The 24,104-nt window shown below is 40.1% G+C and overlaps 1 protein-coding gene across 3 annotated transcripts in view; it reads right to left on the bottom strand.

The window, feature by feature from the left end:
* The window catches only part of LOC113021120 (MKL/myocardin-like protein 1), a 38,087-nt gene extending 19,282 nt beyond the window's left edge, over nucleotides 1–18,805 (bottom strand). For all 3 annotated transcript variants that reach the window (XM_026165579.1, XM_026165576.1, XM_026165578.1), the window contains exons 1-5: nucleotides 18,173–18,805; nucleotides 11,783–11,848; nucleotides 1,924–1,979; nucleotides 1,347–1,422; nucleotides 1,085–1,228 (exon numbers count right to left, since the gene is read on the bottom strand). In XM_026165579.1, the coding sequence (XP_026021364.1) occupies nucleotides 1,085–1,228; nucleotides 1,347–1,422; nucleotides 1,924–1,979; nucleotides 11,783–11,848; nucleotides 18,173–18,302 (472 nt within the window). In that variant the 5' untranslated portion in view covers nucleotides 18,303–18,805. The remainder of the gene's footprint in view (nucleotides 1–1,084; nucleotides 1,229–1,346; nucleotides 1,423–1,923; nucleotides 1,980–11,782; nucleotides 11,849–18,172) is intronic.
* Nucleotides 18,806–24,104: the final 5,299 nt, after the last annotated feature.

The following is a 24,104-nucleotide window of genomic DNA, read 5'->3' as shown; positions in this document are numbered from 1 at the left end:
TGTAGTTGCGCACTAATCAATGTATATTTATGAAAACAGCATTCTTTTTTTCTATTAAATTACCTCAAAAAATTACTGGAAAAGAGCTAAAAGCGCTCATTTCAGACTATAGATGAACGGAGGAAGCTCCATTAAGGGCCAGTGTGAAACAACTAAGGATTATTTTTTTAGTGATCTATTCTGAAAATATTAATATGCAATTGAATTAAGCTTAATAGGTCCCCATTATTTTAAAATGTCACCTCTTCAATTAGCAAGTGATTCTCTATTAACAGGCACTGTGATTGTTTAAAACCAACCGAGAACAGAGAAGGAAGCAGTATCTTCGTCTCTTGTCTGTTAAAATGGGAATCAGAGGTCATGCATCATTTACAATTACCCCCCTCCAACCTTTCCAAACTCATAGAATTGATCAATTGAAGTGTTTGCCTGTCAGTGCGCTGTTTGTGAAAAATTTGTATGTTAGGTGGTTCTTGTTGACAGGTATGGATGCCTGTGTGAGTATGTGGTGAGGACAACTGAAGCATCTGGGATCTGGGAGGAAACAGTACGTTTATGATAGGTGGAGGAAGGGGCCAGGAGGGATGTCCTGTCAGGAGCCTCACAGTGTGGGTGTGTTTTGATGAAAATCTATATCACACGTCCTTCTTCCACACAGACTGTGCGCAGGAAATTATATAGCAATGGTACACCTGTTGATTGTTGAGGGGGCAGAAATAATAAAACAAAATTTGCAAAGTAAGGCCTTCTAAAGTTGGCATGACTAATGTGTTATTGTGCAACAGCCCTACATATCGAGACTGTGTGAAGAAACATTGGTATTGGTTTGTGTACTGATGGCTGGAAAATAGAGACTTACAGATAAGCTCTTGAAAGGCTTACACAAGTTGTCCGCAATAACTGCATCTATCTGCTTAAGATCATTATATCTGGTCTCAACGCTTTGTTTGTGGGTTTTTTCTCTGCGGTCAGCTTATTGCAATCAACCATAAATAACTCTGCACTTATAACATTTAAGCTAATAATTTCCTCCACTCAGCAGAAGTAATCCTGAAACTGTTGCCTAAAAATAGTTCTCACTTACCTATGAAGGCTTGTTTAATACTGGAGTGAACGGGTAGAATGTTTTTATGGATCAACTCCATGGGCCCTGGCCTCTGGGCAATCTTATCATTCAAATCAACAGCGAGGCATGCTTTCTTCAGCTGCTTGACCGGAAGGAACGGCTCTGCATAGACACACAAACCAGGCATGGAAATTCTTTACGAGTGTGCATGGATGTAATGGGTCTTTTTCCATTAGATTGACCAAAGTTCCAGAGGTATGAGGCTCTGTGTAGTGTTTACCCTCCAAGATGTGCATCCTGATCAGTTCAGATTTCTCTGGTCGACTCCTGATCTTTCTCTTGAGATAGTCTTCCGTCTGGAGAGAGACCAAGAGACAAGATGAAGAAGAAGGAATGGAAAATCTCTCAGTTTTGCACTCACAAATCCTTTATTGTGCACTGTTAAACATTGTGGTTCCTCTCCTTCTTTAGGTGTAGTTCCACAAACCCTTCTCTTAACAATGTAGACCGTGCTTCCTAAGCTAACTAAAGGGCCTGTGTTTATCTAATCATTTTAGCTAGTTACTAATGGAGAATTACTTTAACCTACTCATCCATCTTCCCACGTACTCACTCACAACTGCTGATGATGTTGCCCTTGGGGCAAGCACTGATTTGGTGGATAGTTTCGCATTACTCTATACAAGTCTATTTGTCTGAGCCAATGGTCTTATCCCAACTCTTTTTTTGGCTTACATTAAAGCAGGAAAAGACAAATCAGAATGCTTCTGTAATGATGCCACGTGTTTTAAAAACTCTCAAAGCTTAAATTGCATCAGTTTTGACATCAGTGACTGATTTGAGGATGGCATACTCACCCGAGCCCGTTCCAAGCTCTTTCTCTGTTCGTGGAAGGCAGCTGAAGTTTTCAGTGCTAAGAGGATAAAAAGAGAGAGCATAGTAAAGAAAAAAAAATCAGGCAAAAAGAGTAAAAGTGTATTGATGCTAGTGGGGGTTAGCAAAAGAGCGTTTCATGGATCTTTGCCTCTTTAGTTCAATTTCAAGTCTATTGATGGTCTCAGCCAAAGCTTTTTCCTGAGTACCAGTTCAATGTAGTGCATAAAGTACAATGATGGCTGGGATACTGGTCCCCAACAACAGCTGCTGTAAAAAGCTTAAAAAAATCACAAAGTCAAAGGAGAAATGTAAAGGGATGAAGTCTGACTGCTTCGATCCAATGAGCTTCTCTAGCAGTGGATTTCCTGGAAACTGTTCAGCATTCAAAGATGACTTAAGTAGGACTTGTGCAGGTTTGTGATTATGCAAAGCCTCAGGATTAGTGGTAATGGAAACCTTCGAGGTAATCATGACATCGTGATACTGAGTTAAATGCAACAGCTCAACCATTACAATATAGCTTTGCTTCTAAGCAGTCTAAGACAAAAAAGAGGATCTAAATCTTGACCTAATAAATATTCTACATGTGAGAACCAAATTATTTAGCAGCAGACAAAGAATTTTGTTTAAATATTTTAATAAATGTTTCAAACTTTTAAGAACAAGCGGATTTCCAGATACATTTGGTAATGTATTTGACAATACCTGCAAAACCAGCCAACTCTAATGTGTTTCAAAAATAACCAAAATCTGACTTTGTTTTTGGAAACTGTCTGTAAAATTCCTCCAAGTGGCACAGTTATTATTTTACCTTCTCTTTAAATACAATGGTCCAGGTGTCAAATTTCCAAATTGGCCAAGTAAAGCTTATGTTAAAGCTCAACGAGGAAGATCTGTAACCACTAATCTTCCTGTTTTCCTGGATGTTCAGGCTGCTAGTTTATGCTTTACATCACTTCCTCTTCCCCACACTATTAGATTCAACACTGACACCATTACTCTAGTTTGGTCATGTTCTTGGCAATCGGACTCTCACATTAACTGTCAGTAAATTTAGGTCTTGGTGTTTAAATTGCTGTAAAGAAAAACACCACTGTGGATGACCGAGTAGTCACATGTCTTGCACTGACTTGAAAATTTGGACTTTGATCCAAAATGTATGATTAATGATTCAGTCTGTGATCTTTCCATGTGAAGATACCATCAAGCATGGATTGGTGGGTGATGGTGTTGGGGGAGCTTCACTGCTAGTGATTGCAATTTATCCAGAATTCAATCTATCACAGTACTGTGTAGGACTACATGCCATCTTATCTGGTTCACAAAAAGATGCACTCAGTAAAATATTTCTATTTGCTGGTGGGTTGTTTTTTTTTTAAGTTGCAGTGTGTTTGACCTCTCAGGGCCACCATACAGGCAGCACATTTATTATATAGTGTCCCCATATCCATACTACATGTATGTGAGGACACTGGAGTTTTTTGCACTCAAAGTCTTAGACTCAACTTTAGCCCAATGTGTTTACATCACTTGTGTCTTAAACCAAGTATGAAGTTGTCAGTATCTACGATGAGGGCTGCATGTCATTTTCTAGTCACAATATAGTTTCAAATCTCATGCGGCAAAGCTAGGACAACAAAAAAAATGTCTTACTGTACTGTACTTCACACACACACAGTATGGCTGCATTATCAAACCCGGGGCAGAACTGCTGGTACCTAAGCCTCAGTTCACGTCACTGAGCACTGTCACACTGCCGGTACACACTCACTCTCACACACCCTGGAGAGCCCTCTTAGACCTCTCACCCATCCACAAGGAGGTTATGTGTCCACCTTGAGGGTGTATAAACCTGCCTGTCAGTCAGCTACACTGAAAATGAGTGATGGGATTGAGGGAAGGATGGCTGGATGAGCACACGGGGGGAGAGGGGGGTTAAAAGTGTGAGTGAAAGTGAAGAGGATAAAATAGATTTAAGGAAGATGAAGAATCATGAAAAAGATGTAGAGGAGATGGGGAGAGATGACAAATGAGAGGAGGCAGCTGGAAGAAAAATGGAACAACAGACCAAAGGGCAAAAGACAAGGAGGAAACAGAGAGTGCTGAGATGGGGTCAGAGAGAAAAGACCCCATTATGTGCACGAGTGGTTCCTTACCACCCTGCTAGAGCTAAGCAACAATCTTTAAACATTTTAACATTGAACAACATCACTTCCTCTGACAGCAACTGTTCAGTCTCCTGCTGTCTAGCACTTCCTCTTTAATGTCTTTAGCTGTCCTGCAGGTCAGCTGTGTAAAGTGTGATACATTTGCAAATACTGCACCAAGTATGCATGCAATACTCAGATATTTACAGAGCTCATAATCTGTGGAGGAGCATCTGCAAAAGTAAATATTGCAATTCCATGCAACTAGGGCAGGTTTACTAATTAATGCTTTCAGTCTCTTTCTTGTGTTTTTGCTCATTATATCAACTGTGTTAACAATTCTTTAGAAATAAAAAAGGTCCCCGTCTCCTTTGTTTAACTCAGCCTGATCACATGCAGGTTAGTGTGAACTCACAAACTATTTTTAGTGTTTTTTCTAAGAAGTGTAAAAATTACAAACTAGGTGAGGTATCACACTGAGTGCTGTGTCAAGTTTCCCCACAAGAACAACATGGCTGTAGCATGGTTTTTACCTTACTAAGGTTAGAAAGAGGCTTAAAGCGAAGTGCAGTGCATACTGGGCCGAATGGTCCAGGGAGAAAGACTGGTCTGTTGTACTGGCTCTGTATATATACTCATCTTGCGGTCATGAAGTCACTAACATGTAGGAACAATAAATGAAATATGTAACCACAACATATTAAGCAGATGCAATGCCGTTTTGCATGCTCATTATTGCAAAACATGGCTGACTTATGAGTTTCTTTTTCTCTTAAAGGTTGTTCCCAGGCACCACATAAATCTAGTCAATTAGAACATGACAACAGCAAGCACACCACAGAGTTCAGGGGCGCTGCAATACAGCTTTTACGTGACAAAACTAACTTTCAGGTGCTTTCTCAAACAAAGAACTACCGGTAGTTGATTTTGTGCACCCTACCCTGGCTCAACTGCAACGTTCCTGAATACTTCTGCAGAAAACTAACAAAGCTACACACCTTTTGTTAAGAAGCAAAGAGAGGCATGGGATAACTGAATTAAAACATATGCACATAACATTCATCTTTGATCTCCATGTCAGTTTTTTTTTTTTTTTCAAACATTCGGCAGGAAAGTGGAAGCAGATAAGAACTGTGATGACTCCTGTGGTCACACCTAACATGACCACGACGAGCGTGGTGCGCATGAAATGCTGTCAATAAATAAAATGGAAACTTAACAGTACCAGCATGTTAACAAAGATAACATTTACATAATTCCATTTTAGAGTTGTTGTTTGTCTGCCCACAAAGATAAGATGACATTATTGTATTATAAATGCTACCTATAGCGAGGGAAAATAGTAAATGCATATTTGTGATGGCGAATACATTCAGCAGCAGTAAAGCGCTTGCATACAGAGTCCATATGAATAGTGTTCAGGCTCCCAGTTTAAACATCTACCACATGAGCAGGTAAATATTAGAATCATTAGCAGATAAAACACACTGTCTCTTCTGACACTTCCTGTGTCAGACTGCTTATAGACCTACTGTGAGAAGCATTGTCAGAGGAAGACTGAGCCTCATTTTCTGAAGAAAATAAAATGTGGGGAAAGCTAAAGTTAGCCACACTGAGCATAAAAAAACCACCATTAATAGTACCAGTTTGTAAAGCATTCAGAACTTTGTGCATTACATACTTATATTAATGCATGCACTGAACAACATATTATGCTCCCTAAAGTAGCATTAAATGGAAATTGTCCATTTAACAGGATAATTAAGACTCTATAAACCAAACAGAAAAAAAGTGCCTTTTTTAAAAACTGAGCCAAAAGTAGCAGCTAACTTGGATGGCAGATGGGGAACTATCACAATCTGATAAGAAGCAGCTACGGATATGCATGATGGCAGCTGCAGTATGATCTTGAGTAACTCACTGTAAAGATTGAAAGGAGACAATGACACCTTTTAACTGCAATCCAAATCTCTTTAGAATAAACCTAAAATGGCACGGCGGACTGCACTCAGATGCTTCTGTTTTCATTTCATTACTAACTTGCATCAACTAATGTAGCTGTTATGCTGAAATGCATCTTTCTCTGTTCAATGTTGCGTGTTACTTGATTTATATGTTAAATTTTCTTGTGCTGCTTTCATGTTATTTTGTATGAGCCTATATGCAATCCTCAAACGTAAGCATTTAAAAAAGAAGCAAACTGCAACACATGGCACAAGCTTTTTATAACATATGGGGGGGATGAGTCTGCCTACAGGGACAAAGTGGAGCGACTGACAGCGTGGTGCAGGGACAACAACCTGCTCCTGAACACAACCAAGACGAAGAAGACTGTTGTGGATTTTATGGACATTAAACCACTTTACGTCAATGGGGATGGGGTGGAGATGGTGCCAGACTTCCGCTTCATGGGAGTTCACATCTAGGATGACCTGTTCTGGGGTGTGAACACAGTGGAGCTGGGAAAGATGCTCAGGAGAGACTTTATTTCCTGAGAATCCTCAGGGAAAACAACATCCCTCAAAAGCTGCTGGTGTCCTTCTATCATTGTTCAATAGAGAGCATCCTATGCTACCGCCTCTGTGTGTGATTGTAAAGATGGCCCAAGGGATCACTTTCTGTTTTTTACCCCCTCTAGATGAACTGCACTGCTCTCGTTGTCTCAGGAAAGCAGGAAATATCATAAAAGACTCCCCACACCCTGCTCATAATCTCTACAAACTGCTGCCATCAGCAATAGTCACACTGTTAAAAAAAACATCTTTAAAAAACGGTAATATTCCGGCAGCTGGGGCGCCAAAATACTACCGTAACATAACAGAAAATAACTTCCTCATAAAAATACGGTTATTTTCAGTAATGATAATACAGTTTGTTGCGCTAATTTTACATGGCATTCTGCCTTTTCCAAGTGCTTTTAGACATTAAATTAGGAACATCTTAACGTGATCAAACAATGAAATTACCTATAAATAAGGTCAATGAATGTGGCAATATGAATCATAATACGTAAATGTACAGAAATATACAGTTAACAGTTGGTTTAAATAATAATGGATTGCATGCCTTGGGACAGACTGACAGAGCCGAGGCTGCCATATCGCACCATCAGCCCATCACCAGTAGGTGAAGAGTCTTGACCACGGACACAATACCGAGAGTGTCCGAGCCGGGGCTCAAACCGGCAACCTTCTGATCACAAGGCAAACTGCCAACTCTTGAGCTATGATCGCCCTAAATAGCAATGATAATAATACTTATGTGATGTAACACAAGCTTATAGGGATCATGTTATATACTTTTCCATAGCATTACATTTGAATTCAACAATTCAATCTTTCAAATAACCGACAGATATTTGTGAAATCATGATACATTTGTGAATGTATTTTTACAATCTAAATATGCATATGTACAAAAAAAGTATATTTAAAAAACAAGTAAATTGTGTTTTACTATATTTACAGTGATGTTATGTTATTTTACCTTTGACATGTAAAATCACAGTCTACTTATGTAAATTTAATGATATTCTAGAAAGACAGTACAAAACTGTAAAATATACAGTAAGATACTTTGACATTACTATTTTTAGAACAGTGCAGTTCTCCCCTATAGTTGTTAGGGCTTTGAATTACAAGTAATCACTTCCAATACAACCTGACGAATACGGTCCAATGGATGACAGCCTGTAACATCCTGTGCAATAGTGTTTATGTGCAATAAGATTCTTTCCATTATAACTGAAAGACTATTTTATTCCTCTTTTTTATACTATTCTTTTGTAATTATATTAAAACCTTTTTCTCCTGACACCACAGGGACTCCACTTAATAAAGATAATTGGATTCTGATTCATTTTGCGTCATCTTATAGACAAAACTAGTCCTTCTTTTGTAGCAAAATACACATATAATTTTCTTTCTTTTTCGTGATTTGCCATTAATTCATTTTTTAACAAAAATTTAAATCCCATTTTTTCAAAAAATTTTATAAATGACCTTTCAGATAAAATAATATCTGCTACACGCTTAAATGCTATGTCACACCTTTAGTGAATCTAATGGACCAATGAATAAATGAGTGTAATGCCATGCAGAAGTCTTGAATCACTTCTTTATATTTTGATAGGGAAATGGCAAAGAGGCGCAGCAATTTACTGAAACATGCACACATGCATGGAAATAAAGTGGGCAATAAGGTAAAATAGAGTTTGTGCAATTCTAAAAAGCTTGAAAGTCAATATTTGGTATGACCACCTTTAGTCTTCAGTCTGAACTGTCTTAGGCAGCTTTCTTGTCATTTCTTTAAGTAGCCTTCAGGAATAGTTCTCCAGGCTTCAAAGCTTTGGATGTGTCTGCTGTTTGTGCTGATCTCTGTCAAGAAGACCCCACAGTGCTTCAATAATGTTGAGGTCCAGGGGAGGCCAATCCATGACTGATAGTATTCCACTGTGTGTTTTTCACTCATATATATATATTAAAAAACACCCAGCACGCCCCTGCGGGCGGTTTATCCTTCAAGCTCGGGTCCTCTACCAGAGGCCTGGGAGCTTGAGGGTCCTGCGCAGTATCTTAGCTGTTCCCAGGACTGCGCTCTTCTGGACAGAGATCTCCGATGTTATTCCCGGGATCTGCTGGAGCCACTCGCCTAGCTTGGGAGTCACCGCACCTAGTGTTCCGATTACCACGGGGACCACCGTTACCTTCACCCTCCACATCCTCTCGAGCTCTTCTCTGAGCCCTTGGTATTTCTCCAGCTTCTCGTGTTCCTTCTTCCTGATATTGCTGTCATTCGGAACCGCTACATCAATCACTACGGCCGTCTTCTTCTGTTTGTCTACCACCACTATGTCCGGTTGGTTAGCCACCACCATTTTGTCCGTCTGTATCTGGAAGTCCCACAGGATCTTAGCTCGGTCATTCTCCACCACCCTTGGGGGCATCTCCCATTTTGACCTCGGGACTTCCAGATTATACTCGGCACAGATGTTCCTGTACACTATGCCGGCCACTTGGTTATGGCGTTCCATGTATGCCTTGCCTGCTAGCATCTTGCACCCTGCTGTTATGTGCTGGATTGTCTCTGGGGCATCTTTACACAGCCTGCACCTGGGGTCTTGCCTGGTGTGATAGACCCCAGCCTCTATGGATCTTGTGCTCAGAGCTTGTTCTTGTGCTGCCATGATTAGTGCCTCTGTGCTGTCTTTCAGTCCAGCTTTGTCCAGCCACTGGTAGGATTTCTGGATATCACCCACCTCCTCTATCTGCCGGTGGTACATACCGTGCAGGGGCCTGTCCTTCCATGATGGTTCCTCGTCTCCCTCCTCTTTCTTGGGTTTTTGCTGCCTGAGGTATTCACTGAGCACTCGGTCAGTTGGGGCCATCTTCCCAATGTATTCTTGGATGTTTGTTGTCTCATCCTGGACTGTGGTGCTGACACTCACCAGTCCCCGGCCCCCTTCCTTCCGCTTAGCGTACAGCCTCAGGGTGCTGGACTTGGGTGAAACCCTCCATGCATGGTAAGGAGCTTTCTTGTCTTTATGTCAGTGGCTTCTATCTCCTCCTTTGGCCAGCCTATTACCCCAGCAGGGTACCTGATCACGGGCAGGGCGTACGTGTTGATGGCCCGGATCTTGTTCTTACCATTCAGCTGACTCCTCAGGACTTGCCTGACCCTCTGCAGGTACTTGGTGGTTGCAGCCTTTCTAGCGGCCTCTTCATGGTTCCCATTTGCCTGCGGGATCCCCAGGTACTTGTAACTGTCCTCTATGTCTGCAATGTTGCCTTCTGGTAGTTCAATCCCCTCAGTTCTGACTACCTTCCCTCTCTTTGATACCATCCGACTACACTTCTCCAGTCCGAACGACATTCCAATGTCATTGCTGTATAGCCTGGTAGTGTGGATCAGTGAATCGATGTCTCTTGGCATACAGCTTGATGTCATCCATGTACAGGAGGTGGCTGACAACTGCTTCGTTCCGTACTCGGTATCCGTAGCCAGTCTTGTTAATGATCTCACTGAGGGGGTTCAGGCCTATGCAGAACAGCAGTGGGGACAGAGCATCTCCTTGGTAGATCCCGCACTTGATGGTGACTTGTGCTATGGACTTGGAGTTGGCCTCTAGTGTTGTACGCCACATCCCCATTGAGTTCCTGATGAAGGCTCTTAGGGTCCCATTGATCTTGTACAATTCTAGGCATTCCAGTATCCAGCTGTGGGGCATTGAGTCATAGGCCTTCTTGTAATCAATCCAGGCAGTGCACAGGTTGGTCAGTCTGGTCTTGCAGTCTCGGCTGACTGTTCTGTCTACCAGTAGCTGGTGTTTTGCGCCTCTGGTATTCTTGCCAATTCCTTTCTGTGTCCCACTCATGTATTGACCCATGTGCCTGTTCATCTTAGCCAATATGATTCCTGACAGGAGCTTCCATGTAGTACTGAGGCAGGTTATTGGTCGGTAGTTGGAGGGGACCGGTCCCTTCTTGGGGTCCTTGGGAATCAGGACCGTCCGGCCTTCGGTTAGCCATTCCGGGTGTCTCTCGTTAACTAGCAGCTGGTTCATTTGAAAAAAAAAAAAATATATATATATATATATATATATATATATATATTTTTTTTTTTTTCCCCTCGTTGTATATTGTTTTCTCTTCTTACTTTTGCATCTTTGTGGTCCAGCTACCCAATCTGGCTGTGCAAGAAACTGCACAATGACAATAAAAAGCTCTAAGTCTCAAAGTCTAAGTCTCTTTTTCTATCCTTTTACTGCATTGGTAGTGTATTTGGGATCTTTTTCATCTTTTTCATCATTCCAGATGGTGTTGCATGGTCAGTCAAAATCGAATCATAATTCTGTGTACATAATTCCATCAATTTTGACAAGATCCACAACAACACTCACTAAAATGCATCCCTAAACCATGACAGAGTGTTGTACAGACGGCTGTAGATACTCATGGTTGTACTTCTCTCCTGACCTCATCAGTATGTGTTGATGACAATTTCAGAAATTTTTAAAGGTCCTGTGTTACTGGAGTTTTTCCTGTTTCTTAGGAGATGACATTCAGATACTGTTCAGACTCTGTACATCATGCTGTTATATGTCATGACAAATAACTGACAAATAATTCTTTCAGAATTGCCTTTTTGATGTGAAATTCAGTTTTATTTATATCAAAATTTGCTACGTTTGACATTTTGGATAAATTCAACTGAAAAAATGGGAACAAAATAGATGTTCTTGTGATAGGCTGCCAGTAACAAACAGTCTATTTAAGTTAAAATGACTTCTTTGATAAGTTGCCCCTTATGTGTAGACACAACTCTGGTTTATCTATTAAGTTAAGTGCTTGAATGATTGATCAGTCAGTGTTTAGTGGCTTAACAAAGAAACAAACAAGCAAAAAGCATTCTACTGAAAATGGCGAGATACAGGGAATGGACTGAAAATCAGTGAAAAAGCAGCCAGTGTCCAAAGAAAAACTTTGAGCTTTCAAAAGGACAAATTAAAAAAATACAACAAAGTCTGGCTCTTTGGCAGCAAAATATAAAAAACCATACAGTGGGACCCAAAACTTTGGCGCAGTACTAGATGTGCTGGTTGTATCTACTAACAAGGTTATTGTAAGAGTTTACATCAGCTTCATTTTACAGTTCATATCAAAATATTTCTTAAAAGTGTTTTGTTGTAACTTACGTGGCATGATCCCCTGGCTGACGAGCTCCTCTCTGCTCCTTCTCTGTTGCAACTTCAGCTGAAGAACTGAACACCAAGATGCAAGTCAGTAGCGGCAGAATGAATGGAAAACATCATCAGACTGAGTGTGTATGCATGTTTATCTCAGTTCTCACCCACCGAACGCCACAAAGGTAGAGACATTACTAAGCAAATGCCCACGAGCAAAATGAAAGCAGTAGATTGAAGCAGTGATATATCCAAGTTACTCTATGAGGACTTTTCTGTCTACACTATTAGCTGCTACAAAAATTGTGATCTTTTATGATCGGATGCACAAAGGTTATGTAACACACTACAAAGGGAAGTCAGACACACACATGAACACACGTACTGGCAGTTTCCTGTTTCACGTTTTTGATGAAATGGCAGCCCACAGTCACACATTCGTGACATTACAAGATCCCACAGAGTGTGAGAAAAAAAAGACAGCAGACTGCTCATTTTGAGAGCACCTGGATTGAACTTGATGCTTGTTTGATTGTATTTTATAAATTATTGATTTGTTCACACAACTTTATTTATATCTGCAAAACATTTTGAGGGCTGAACTTCAAGATGATATGAAAATATGGACTGGCAGGAAAGGATTTTCTGTTCATCAGCACTTTGATCTGAGCAGTGAGTTGCAGTAAAATGCAGTAGCTGGAAATGTTTTGAGTGTGAAGGTCTTTTTCACGCACTCTGACTTTCTGCATCCACAGTATTAGTACACACAGTTGCCACATAGAAGTGTGGCTGAGGTGTTGCACAGCGTATTATAAGTTGTGACTATCAATAAGAAATAACTTCACCTACAATCACAGGTCTTTTCAGAGCAGATCAGGCAATATGACAATGTGACGTGGTGATTGAATGGGATTAATAAATAACTTTTGGTCTCAGCTGCAGGTTTTGGTTCCCATGTAGCAAAGCCAAACATTTATGTTTAGCTTGTTTCTTTTAACACAAATGAAGCGCGTGCATCTTTTGATAGTTTTTGGGGAAAATCTTATGACAAAGTGAGGAAATGCATAACAGAATAGCTGTGTTATAATATTCTTTCTTTTTGTTTTTTGCCTGGTCACATTTTGTTCTCATTTTCCTAAATAGGTTCTATTAAATGTTTAAATTGAACCTTCTACAGTAAGTACAAATCCAGTACTCAGTGCTGAGCCATAATGTCTGATCAGTGGTTTGAAAGGACATATCCATAAAGTGAAAATTTACTGCTGTACTTTCTGGGCTGAAGCTGACTGTCACCCCAGTGACATTCAAACTGTAGCTCATCTTTCCTCATCAGAGTATTCCTCCACCATGGGCTAAGACCCCATGTGGGTATGCTTGATCAGCACTTTGTCAATTTTAGACAAGTAAAAGAAATAAACTAATACAGAAATACAGGTTGGTTAAATGTAGGTGATTTTGGGCTGTCTTCGAACTGTTTTTTCCAGGGGGGAACTGATGTTAAAAAACAAGAATTGGGTAAAAAAAGTTTGAATTTATTATGGATTTTCTCAACACGGGGTCAAAAGTATACATATAGACTCAAATCTACATACACCACCATTAATATTTGGTTAAATGTCCCTCGGCATGTACCACTTTGACCAGAACCCTATGGTAGCCATCAATAAACTTTGGGCTGGACATCGTACCACTTTTTCTTGACAAAATTGTTAGTTCATTTAAATTGGTTGGTTTCCTGGTTAAGATTTATTTTTCAATGATGGGCCACAAATTTTCAAAAGAGTTAAGGTTGGAGCTTTCAGAAGCCAGTTTCAGAAGCTTAATGTTACCCTTCAGCTATTCCAAAAAACCAGTTTTGCTGAATCTTTGGGATCTTTATCCTGTTGGGGCATTCAACTGTGTCCCGTCTGACCATAAAGATTATTGAATAAAGCAGGCTAACATTTAGACTGACCATTCCATTTTCTGGAATAGGCTTCCGAAATCCCCAAGTTCAAACCTATTAAAATGTATGTACTATTCTTTAAAAGCCAGGTCCATGCAAAGAAACCATCCAATTTACACTAACTTCAACTACCAATTCCTTCACGAGGAATGGTCAAATATCCAGACAGTCTCAAGCCAGAAGCTTTTTGGTGGCGACCAAAAGAAGCTGGCCGAAGTGAAACTTGCCAAGGGACATTTAACCAAATAATAGTGGGGGTCACAGAAAGTTGGTTCATCTGGTCATAGTGTTTATAGAGGAAGAAACTTTTCCTTTTTCATCCAAGTAACTTCTTCAGTCTCACCTGACTGCAGGTTTCCCCCACTTTATAAACAGTACATTTGTGTAATGACCGAAAGTAGCACCAATGACTAACAAAGGGCCGATAATTTCAGAAAACTACATTCGAAACCTTAGGGGTATGAGTTAATTGCTTCCATATGATAAATAATAGACATATTATTGCCCAGTTTGTTAGAGAACTGAAATCAGGTTAACCTCTTAAGCCCCAACGCCTAACCCCAAATGCGATCTCCTGCCTTTTGCCCCCGTATCCGGGGTGTTGGGGCTTAAGAGGTTAAAATAGATGAAATGCTGCACAGAAAACACTGAAACCACTAATTGTAATACAGTACTATGCAAACATCTACCCCTCATTTCTTCCCATTTTCCTAGAAAATGGGAATTAGGTTAAGCTACTTTTCTAAAACATGTACAAATTGGAAATATGGCACATAAGGCAAAAGTTTGTACAATTTTAACAAGCCAGAAAGTCAATATTTTGTAAAACCACCTTTGTTCTTCAACAATGTCTTAGGCAACTTTCTTGTCATTTCTTTAAGAATTCCTCATGAATAATTCTCCAGGCTTCTTGAAGGACATTCACAGGTCTTTGGATGTTGGCTGCCTTTGTTCCATTCTCTGTCAAAATGATCCCACACTGCTAATGTTCAAAGAAAAACTTTGATAGACTTTCAGAAAACCTATAGAACTATTACTAAAGACCACTTGAACAATGACAAAATGACAAGAAATTCACTGGAAACAATATATAAAGAAATGAGGGGCGAGTCAAGATTTTTGCACTGTATGTACTGTAATGAACAAGATTTGGATATTAACAGATTTCAAGTCTTTTCTAAACCTGAATCCAAACTTCCACATCTATCTCTTAAATCTCCTGTCTTCCTTTTACATTTTCAGGTTTTCAGGTTCATGTCTTCTGTCTTTATACCTGTAAAAAGTCTTACTTAATAAGGACAAGCTGAATGTTTTCAGAAATTTGAGTGTGGCCTACATTTTCTTCCCTGAGTTGGAAAAAATGGGACCATGCTGTGTTACTGTGGCCCATTAGAATCTACAGATAGTCCTTATGAGCGACTACAAAAGCATTCAAATCGCTTTGATTTCTGTGATGAGGACTTGGCTGACATGGATGGTGCAGTTTCTCCCCTTGGCAGCAGGAAAGATTTAACTGGCTCCTGCAGGGAAACATGGGCAGCCACACTAAGCAAACACTAACACAGATACTCATTGCAAGCATGCATAATATTTGCATACGCACGCAAACATACATTGCAGTGCAGATGCACATTTTAACCTCCACTTATGGTGGCATAGTGTAATCACATATAAACACACACACTGACAAACACTTACATTTGCAAAGTGATGTTACTGTATGTATTGAGAAAGAATCTATGTTTGGAATGTGCACTCACTGGTCAAACGCTACTACATAAGAGGAAGTCTCGCTTTAGCCTAGTCATAAACAGTTTATGCACACAGCACTTTGACCATGCAAAAGAGCCCATTGTGCTCATTGAGTAAAATGAAACATCGGATCTATGTCAAAGGGGGTTATTTGACTGTTGAGGTTTTCTCTGTTTTATTGTAGGGTCTTTACCTTACAATACAAAGCATTCAGGCGACTGTTTTTGATTCGGTGAATTGAATTGCATTATCAGAAACTAAAATTGTCACAAGCTGAACAGGCAATGAAGCAACAAATTGCAAAGACTGCACTGAGCCTAAGAAATTTCTTCATGACTTAAAGTTGTTTGAGCAACATAATATGGACACCAGTGTTATTTCTCTATTTCATAGCCACTCCATAAGCCAGTTACGTGGGCATGTTAAAAAAACGTTTTTACATAGAAGGCATCACTGCTAGAAGACGAGCCTGGTGTCAAAATGTAGGTAAAACGAGACCATTCATATGCGATAACTTATTTTCATCTGTCACAAACCTCTTCTTCCAGAACAAAAAGACTGAGTGTTTATCAGAAATTAGTGAGGCTGATCTCCTGTACAGCTTACTAGGGTATCCTTGGAAAAACTCAGAAGTGGTCATGATCCTAGGTCTTTGACCCAGTATCTTCTGTGTTTGGACTTTTGAATTCTTATTTATTGGATATACTGAGTTTGAGATGGTTATTCCAGGTTTTGGTTCTCATTATAGCTGTAATTCCTTTGTTTTTTACTATTTGTATCCTCACGTCGTCTTAGTTTTGTTATCTTGGTTCTACTTTGCTTGTATTCTATGTTTTTTCTGTAATCATACTCCTCCTGTGCTCCCCATGCATTTTTGTGAAGATAGTCTGTCTCTGTGGTTGTTTAGCCTTCTGTCTTATCTGTGTTTCAGTTCCCGTGCACTGTTTCTTCCTGTTTTATTTTGGCGGTCTCACATCTCTTCTGCTTTGTATTTAGCTCTATTTCCCCTGTCTTGTAACCTGTAATTAGTTTCAGCTGTTTTCCCACCTGTTGGCTGTTCCCTCGTTATCCTCTGTGTTTATATATATTGTCTCAGTATTTCCTTGACCCTTGTCACATTCTTCCTCATGGCTGTGTCCTCCCTGCCAGTGTGGTTTCTTAGAAGATTTGTAGCTTCGGTTTCCTCGTTTCTAGTCTTTGATGTTGTGTGCTTTGTTCAGGCTCAGCGTTAAAGCTGCTTTTTAGTTTACTTTCTGTCCTTTGAATCCTGCATCTTGGATCCAACTCCTGTCTGACACACAGCCTCCCTGACAGAACCTGTTTAATGATGTCAATTCACATCTTAATTGATGCATGATGAGGTGTCCAAAACACTCATTGAGGACACAGAGGTACAAGTACAGGAGGTAGTCAAATATCCATCCATCCATCCATCTTCATCTGCTTTATCCGAGGCCGGGTCGCGGGGGCAGCAGCCTAAGCAGAGAGGCCCAGACCTCCCTCTCCCCAGCCACCTCCTCCAGCTTATCCGGGGGAACACCAAGGCGTTCCCAGGCCAGCCGAGAGATATAATCTCTCCAGCGTGTCCTGGGTCTGCCCCGGGGCCTCCAAATATATATAACAATAATACAATTATTTTCACATATTTGACCGCTTTGCATGTGTGACAGTGATAATGGCTAGCCGATGTATCACATCTGGTTCACTTCTGTGTGAACAGTTCACTCAGAGTGCTTTCTACATTAAATTGAATGTACATGGATTTGTGGACCACCTCTATTTCAAAGTTGTGGAGAGACAGTCAGTTACAGTGTGTATTTATCCATCAGTCTTTTCTTGTTTCCTAAGGAGTCTTCTGTATGGTAAACACAATGTAGTGGGCAGTTCAGACTCTCTTGTCTGCCCCCAACCTGTGGTCTGCCTCTGTGTCCCCCCTCTCTCCTCCGCCCCACAAGTTTTCTATTTCCGACCATGCTGTAACCACTCGAAACCCAATCCCTCTAGACCGCCCTGTGAATTAAGAGGAACATTACTGTAAACTGCCAACTCGCACACAAGTACATAAAGTGTAAGGACAGCTTAAAAGGTTGTGCACACACGGTCTGATGGGAAAACGTGAGAAGCGATGTGGTGAAAGGATGCATGGGCAGTCTCTGCTAGGCATAGCTGCGGCTGTTATTTTGCTATTTATTAGTTATTGCATATTTTTCAATAACTGAAACTGTGGCAATGCACCATAACATGCCTTTAAATTTTTAATGAAAAGAAACTAAAGCCTCTTGGAGTTTGTCCTTGTCTAAATTGGTCCACACTCCTCTCTGTCCAGATACTTTGATTCCAGGCCCAGGGACCTCCAGCCAACAGGTTGCTCGGTTCATCTGCTCAAGGCGACGTGTGCTGTGCCCAGGCTGGCTGTGCCCCAACTGTAACCAAGGCACTAGCAGGATATTTGATCCCATTAACACCTCGGCCCAGAAAATAAACCTCTATTCTTTGATGGGAAAGCCTAAATTTTTAAAACAGTTGATGTAATATCTACAAATATTCAGTGTACATTTTCACAAAATTTCTTTACTTAAAAAGAACTACTAATACAATCAAACTGAGCTACACACATTTTCAAATCCTCATGTGTTGTGTGAGTGCAGCTCTAAAAATGTTCATGTGCTGTGAACTGGAAACGTGACTAGAAACAGGTATCCCACCTTGTCTGAGACTCTGACAGGCTTGGCGCTCTAACTCAAAACGCATATCTGGCTTATCCATGTTGCATCTGATTGGCTGAGGCCTGAAAGGGGCAGGGTCAATCCGGACACATGGAGGGTGCTCCAGCATGGCGAGCGTTAGCAAACTGGAAAATTACCCCTGAGTGAGTCATCCACAAAAACACCACAATAGGAACGACAGCCAATGGTGGACATCAGTTTAGTCCAGGTGCTGGATTTCTGCAGCCTTGAAATCCCCCCAAAACAAAGCAATCCGCTTAAAGAGTCAAGCTCTGGGAGACCATTGTTGTGACTGAAATGAAGGAATATCCTTTAAAGTAGAGAAAAGTGAAAGAAGAAGAAATCTGCAACATTTCTGGTGTCAGTCATGATCAAAAGAGATTTGTTCTCATCAAAACAGCCATTTCCAACCACTTCTTTTGAAGAACTCCTTGATTAGATTCAGCAAAAACAAAAGCGAGAATGTGTAGAAGAAAATCCTTAATAGAGTTTTTTTTTTTTTTAAAAGAGAGTAGATGAATGCAAACTATACAAACTCCAATGCTGTGCTTTAGAAGAGCGTCTCCTGGATTTGCTGTTGCTACAGGACTGACTAAGTCGCGTGTGCATGCCTTCATGTGTGTCGTATATCAGTGAAGCTGTGCTCGAGAGGTCTGTCACAGCTGTTGCTGTACTCAGTCACTCAGCCGTTGATAGACACAAGCAGGCGCATCTGAACACAAATACACGCACACGCGTTCTCCTCACCAAATTCCTCTCACTTTGCACTTCTGCTCTGAGCTCAGTGTGGTATCAGTGATACATCCAACATCTCAACAGCTGCTACCACTCCATGTGCCCGTCATCATTTTTTGTCAGCTTTTTTTTAATTTATTTTTTTGTCTTTCTGTCCAGCTGTCTGACTTTTATTTCCTCTTTTTCTGCTCACAATGTTTGACAGAGTTTGTTTGGAGTTTGGATTAGGAAAGTAACCAAAAATCGAAAAGTAATCATGGAAAGATACCAAACCCTCACCTTAGATGATGCGAATAAATTCACTTAAAAGATAATGTTTACTTTGAAAAAAACTAAACTAAAGTCTAATGACTATTACATGTAATACATTTTTGAATCATAAAAATGATCTAAGCAGGGATTATGCTTTCCATGTCTATGAGTCTGCTAGGGCCCACTCAGGACCCAGTGACATAAAAATTACATTATCAGATGGTTAGCATAATGGTTCTTACGGATGTTCGTGCACCTGCCTGTTTTTGGGCACCAACTAGACCTGGTCCCCAGACGGCAGACCTCGAGTGGATGTCAAAGAAGTATAAAAAGAATGACTATTCCACTATCAGAGGTCTATCTTTCTGTGTCTGTGTCCACAACAGAGTATAACCTAGGCTTTAAACTAAACTGCACTGAAAATGTAAAATTAAATAAAAATAAATAGAAATTAAAAAATGCAAAACTATAATAGCTATCACAAAAGGAGGAGAAGGAGAAGGAAAAGGGCAGCTTTTCATCTATAAACTGCTTTAAAATCTAGTGAGGACAAGCTGTTTATGTGGCTTTTGCTCAAGCTACAGCCAGAGCCATGGCATGTGATGACTTATGCAGAAGAGTGGATTTGCATTTGATGTCCCATCTCTATCATCCAGGCTTTGATGATAACACATTTACTTGCAAACACTGGCTCTGTTTCTACACATTGCAAAGAATAGCAACTGATCTCAGTGCACTGAAACCAAAGCAAACAGTAGCTTGTCTAGTTCACTAGTGTTCTATAAATTTCCCGTCAAACACGAGAGATTTATCTGCAATGCACATGTGCAACAACCAGAAACAGCTGCTGTCCTCTCAGCTCGACAAGCTTGAACTTTCAAATTGATAAACTTGTGCGTACTTTCAACAACAAAGATCTGTATGCACTTGCCTGCCTGTATCCAAAGCTATTTGGGTTTTAGTCTATTATTTTAATCACTTCTTTCCCATGCTGTCAAAATCAATTCTTATTCTTCAGCTCTTCTCCATCTCCACTGCGTTAATCAGAGATCAATCTTCCACTTGTTCCATTTCTACTACCACAAGCATCTAGACTGCACAGGTCTTCTCCCGCTTCCTCCTCTGCTCCGCTCTGCTACCTCAGCATAGAGTCCAGTTGCCAAATAGGATATAATTATATTAATATAATATGATAAAAGCTTTGTACTTAAACAAATCTAGTCAATGTTTTCCAGTGAATTTCTCCTTATTGAAATTTCTGGTTTGGATTTCACTGGACAAGCACTGCTTGCCCTGTTGGACCACTGCCGCAAAAAGAAAATATGGAGCATCAAAGTAGGTTAAAGTACATTGTAATTGTTTCCAATATTGCTGCCAAAATATGCCAAAAAATGTTAGTTTCTAGTGGATTTTTTAACCAATTTTGTATTTCCATCTAGTGAACTGAAGGGTCTTCAGTTGTGGTTTTGACATTCAGCAGGAGAGTGTAGTGGTACACTCCTCTTGGAAAATACGTAGCTGTGTATCTCTTTCCCAAGATGATCTGTTTTCTCCCAGTGCCTAATTAAAGTGTATACAGTATACTTGCCTGCAGCCGTTCATGTTGCCTTTATCACTTTCCTTCAGCGCGACTGTCTTCTCCTCTCTGTGCCTGCGTGTCAGTATAAAACACCTGTTCCCTTCCACTGACAGTTCCATTCATCTCCATTATTAACGCCCTGTCCCAGGTGACATCAACTAATATGACATGACATTAAAAGAGAGCCCTTTCAAGGTGAAAAAAACTAAGCGCTCTATTCTCATCTGTCAGTTAGCATTACAAGGAGCCGATGGTACTTGTCATGTTTGCATTATGTAAAAAAAAAATATATATATATATTTATATATATTATTGCCTGTGCTTCAAAAACAAAGAGCAAGCTGAAGATGAAAACACATGATAAAGCATGTGGATTTGTAAATGATAAGATCATATAGTGAGAATCTGCATATTTGTGTTAAACATGCAGGATGACTCCCAAGTGTGTTCTTGATACTGAGGGTGTTATTATGCGAGAAGTGTTGTCCCCAGGCAAAGAACTCCTCAGTGTGACAGGAGAGGGGAAAATGAATCAAGACTCTCATCCACCATTACTTCAGATAAGGCTCCAACCAAAATGCTGCCAGGGCTAATCCTGCTCTGCTGCATGTGCTCGTGTGTTTTGTGTGTGCAATTGTTTCCTGTCACAAAGAGTCTATCTACATGCACAAACAGTTTAACTATGCTCGACACTAATGTATCTGTATAAGCAATGTAAGTGCAAGATTAAGACTTATTATTAAGACTAAATATGTTTACATTGCTTTATATCTGAGTCAAACTTTTTAAAGTGCGTGTCCTGATATCAGTTGTAAACACTGAGATGAAAGCCAGCAAAGAGAATTGTGAATCTCCCACACAGAGGGCTATCTCTTGTTGTTCCAGATAATTGCAGATGATAATCTGTGGATTAAAAAACATAAATAAACATAACAGATCTCAGAGTAGTTCTTGAAGAAGTCATAGTTCTTGACCATTCAAACAAAGGAACAACCAGGGTGAATGTTTTAGTGACAGATTTTCAAATCACCATTGGGCCTCATAGAGGTAAGAGTGGTATTTGAGGGTGCCTGGGTGATTTGAAGAATAAGGTTTGGTGAAAAGTATCAACAATTGGCTAAATTAAAGAGAATAAAGCTTCAGCAAAAGTATAAAAGTATATAGAACAAGTTTATTGTTTGACTGACCTCAGCTTGTGGCCTCATTGGGGTTGTCATAAAGGTCGCACTTCTCCAGTTCATTCATCTATTGCCAGGGAAGCATGACTGTCTTTAAACCACATGAACATATTATCCAATAATGTCTCATTTGTGATCAGTATGTCAGACAGCTATTATTAATCATTTAGTTTTTTCTACTCTACATTTAACCTATTTTTTTTCTGTAATAGCTTATAATGAGCTTTATGAAACCCACAAGCTGAAATGTATTAAATACATGTTAAAATTGCCACTGGCGATTGCACCTCTTTAGATTTTAGTCGATACTCCAAGAACTTTGTAGTTGAAGTTGTGCCAGAAATCTCCCAAATCTCAAAATTGATCAGACATTGATATATTGTGCTGGCGAAGATTCTCAATATGTCGTAAATGTATTGCTGTGGGGATCTGAAAGTATATTTGGTAAGTGCTGTATAACAAAGCACTGTTATGGAAGTCTCCATTCCGGTGCTGCTTTACAGCATTTGACAGGAACAAAACATTAGCTCACTCAACTAAAAAGCTTTGAGCTGTTACCTTCATCCTTGTGCCAACTCAGCCAGCATAATAACATGGGAGATATCTGTCTGAAGGACTGCTGTGAAGGACAGTAATGAAACTCCATGCTGAAATACAGTTCTATGCATCACTCTTGAGTCATGTCTGATTTTTTATATTTAGCTGGGAAAATGGGAAATAGGTGAAGGTGAATTATTGAAAACTATGCAAACACATATGGAAATACAGTACACAAGGCAAAAACATTGCTGTACAATTCTAATAAGCTCTTCAACAATTGGTTTGACCACCTTTATTCTTCAGCATTGCCTGAACTCTCTTTGGCAGCTTTCTTATAATTTCTTAAAGTAGTGTTCAGGAATAGTTCTCCAGACCTGGTGAAGGACATTCAAAGCTCTTCTTTAGATGTTGGCTGCCTTTGTTCTGTTGTCTTTGAAGATGATCCCACACTGCTTCAAAAATGTTGAGGTCCGGGCTCTTAGGAGGCCAGATGATGACCTCACTATTGTCATGGGTGGTCAAACTTTGTGTCGAGGAACAGACAATAGTGTTCCATTGTGTGTTTTTCTATCCAGGTATCCATTCCGAGGGTGTTTGGGATCATTGTCATGAATGACGGTGTTGCCATCAGATGCTTTGAAGATAGTATTGCACAGTGAATCTAAATCAGATGGTACTTTTGGTTGAAATGCAGCCCCAAACCATGACAAAGCCTCCGCTGCCTTTTAAAGATGGCTTTCGATGCTTATTGTTTTACCTCTCTGCTGAGCTCTGTTGTAGATACTGACAAATATTTGAAACAAATATTAGAAATGTTGATTCATCACTCCATCTGACCTGTTGCCACTGATTTCCAGTTCTTCTCTAATGTGGCATGCCTCAGCCTTTCCTCTCTGTTCTGGTGAGGCTTTAGTGAACAATAGGTGTATCAGTAGAGCATTCAGATGCATCTGACAGGTCCTTTGTCAGATTTTTTCCTCTTCGTGACTTTCAGATGTTGTTCATCAGCTACAGATAGTTTTCTTTTAGGGCTGCTCCTCCTTCTTTTTCCCTCCACTTGTCCAGTTTCCTCAAATTTTTTAAGGACAAACTGCACATCGTGTTGAGATGCTTATGCTTATGCACTTTGGGAATTATCTTGTTGGTGGAAAAATAGCAACAAGGTAATTGCCTGTCAAACTGTCTTAACTTTTGCATTTTTTATAGATTAAACTAAAGAAACTGCAACAAATGATCTTCTTGTTCAACAGGAAGCTAAATACAAAGTACCTAAGGATACAATTTGAAACTGGCGCTTTGCTACATTTAAACACAACCGTGGATCATCTCTTGAGTTAGAGGCCTATTTTATGCTTCCTTGAAAATGGTCAGGCACCAAGGCTGGCCTAAAAATGGATGAAAAAAGCAGCCAACAGAAGATCTTTAAAAAGCCCGGAGAACTATACAGAGCACTTTGAAAAAGCACGAGAAAGTCTGGCTCCTTGGAAGCAAAATATAAAGAAATGAGGGTAGCTCATAACTGGCACACAGTACTGTGTGCATCACCTCTAAAGGCAAATGTAAAGGCGTACATAAAAGGATTTTAGCTGGCACGTACAATGAAAAATACATTTCTCTTAACAAAAAG

The sequence above is a fragment of the Astatotilapia calliptera genome, chromosome 4 (assembly GCF_900246225.1).
Source record: "Astatotilapia calliptera chromosome 4, fAstCal1.2, whole genome shotgun sequence".
Classification (NCBI taxonomy): Eukaryota; Metazoa; Chordata; class Actinopteri; order Cichliformes; family Cichlidae; genus Astatotilapia; species Astatotilapia calliptera.
The sequence above is the reverse complement of the archived record's forward strand: the minus strand, read 5'-3'. Positions and strand labels throughout refer to the sequence as shown.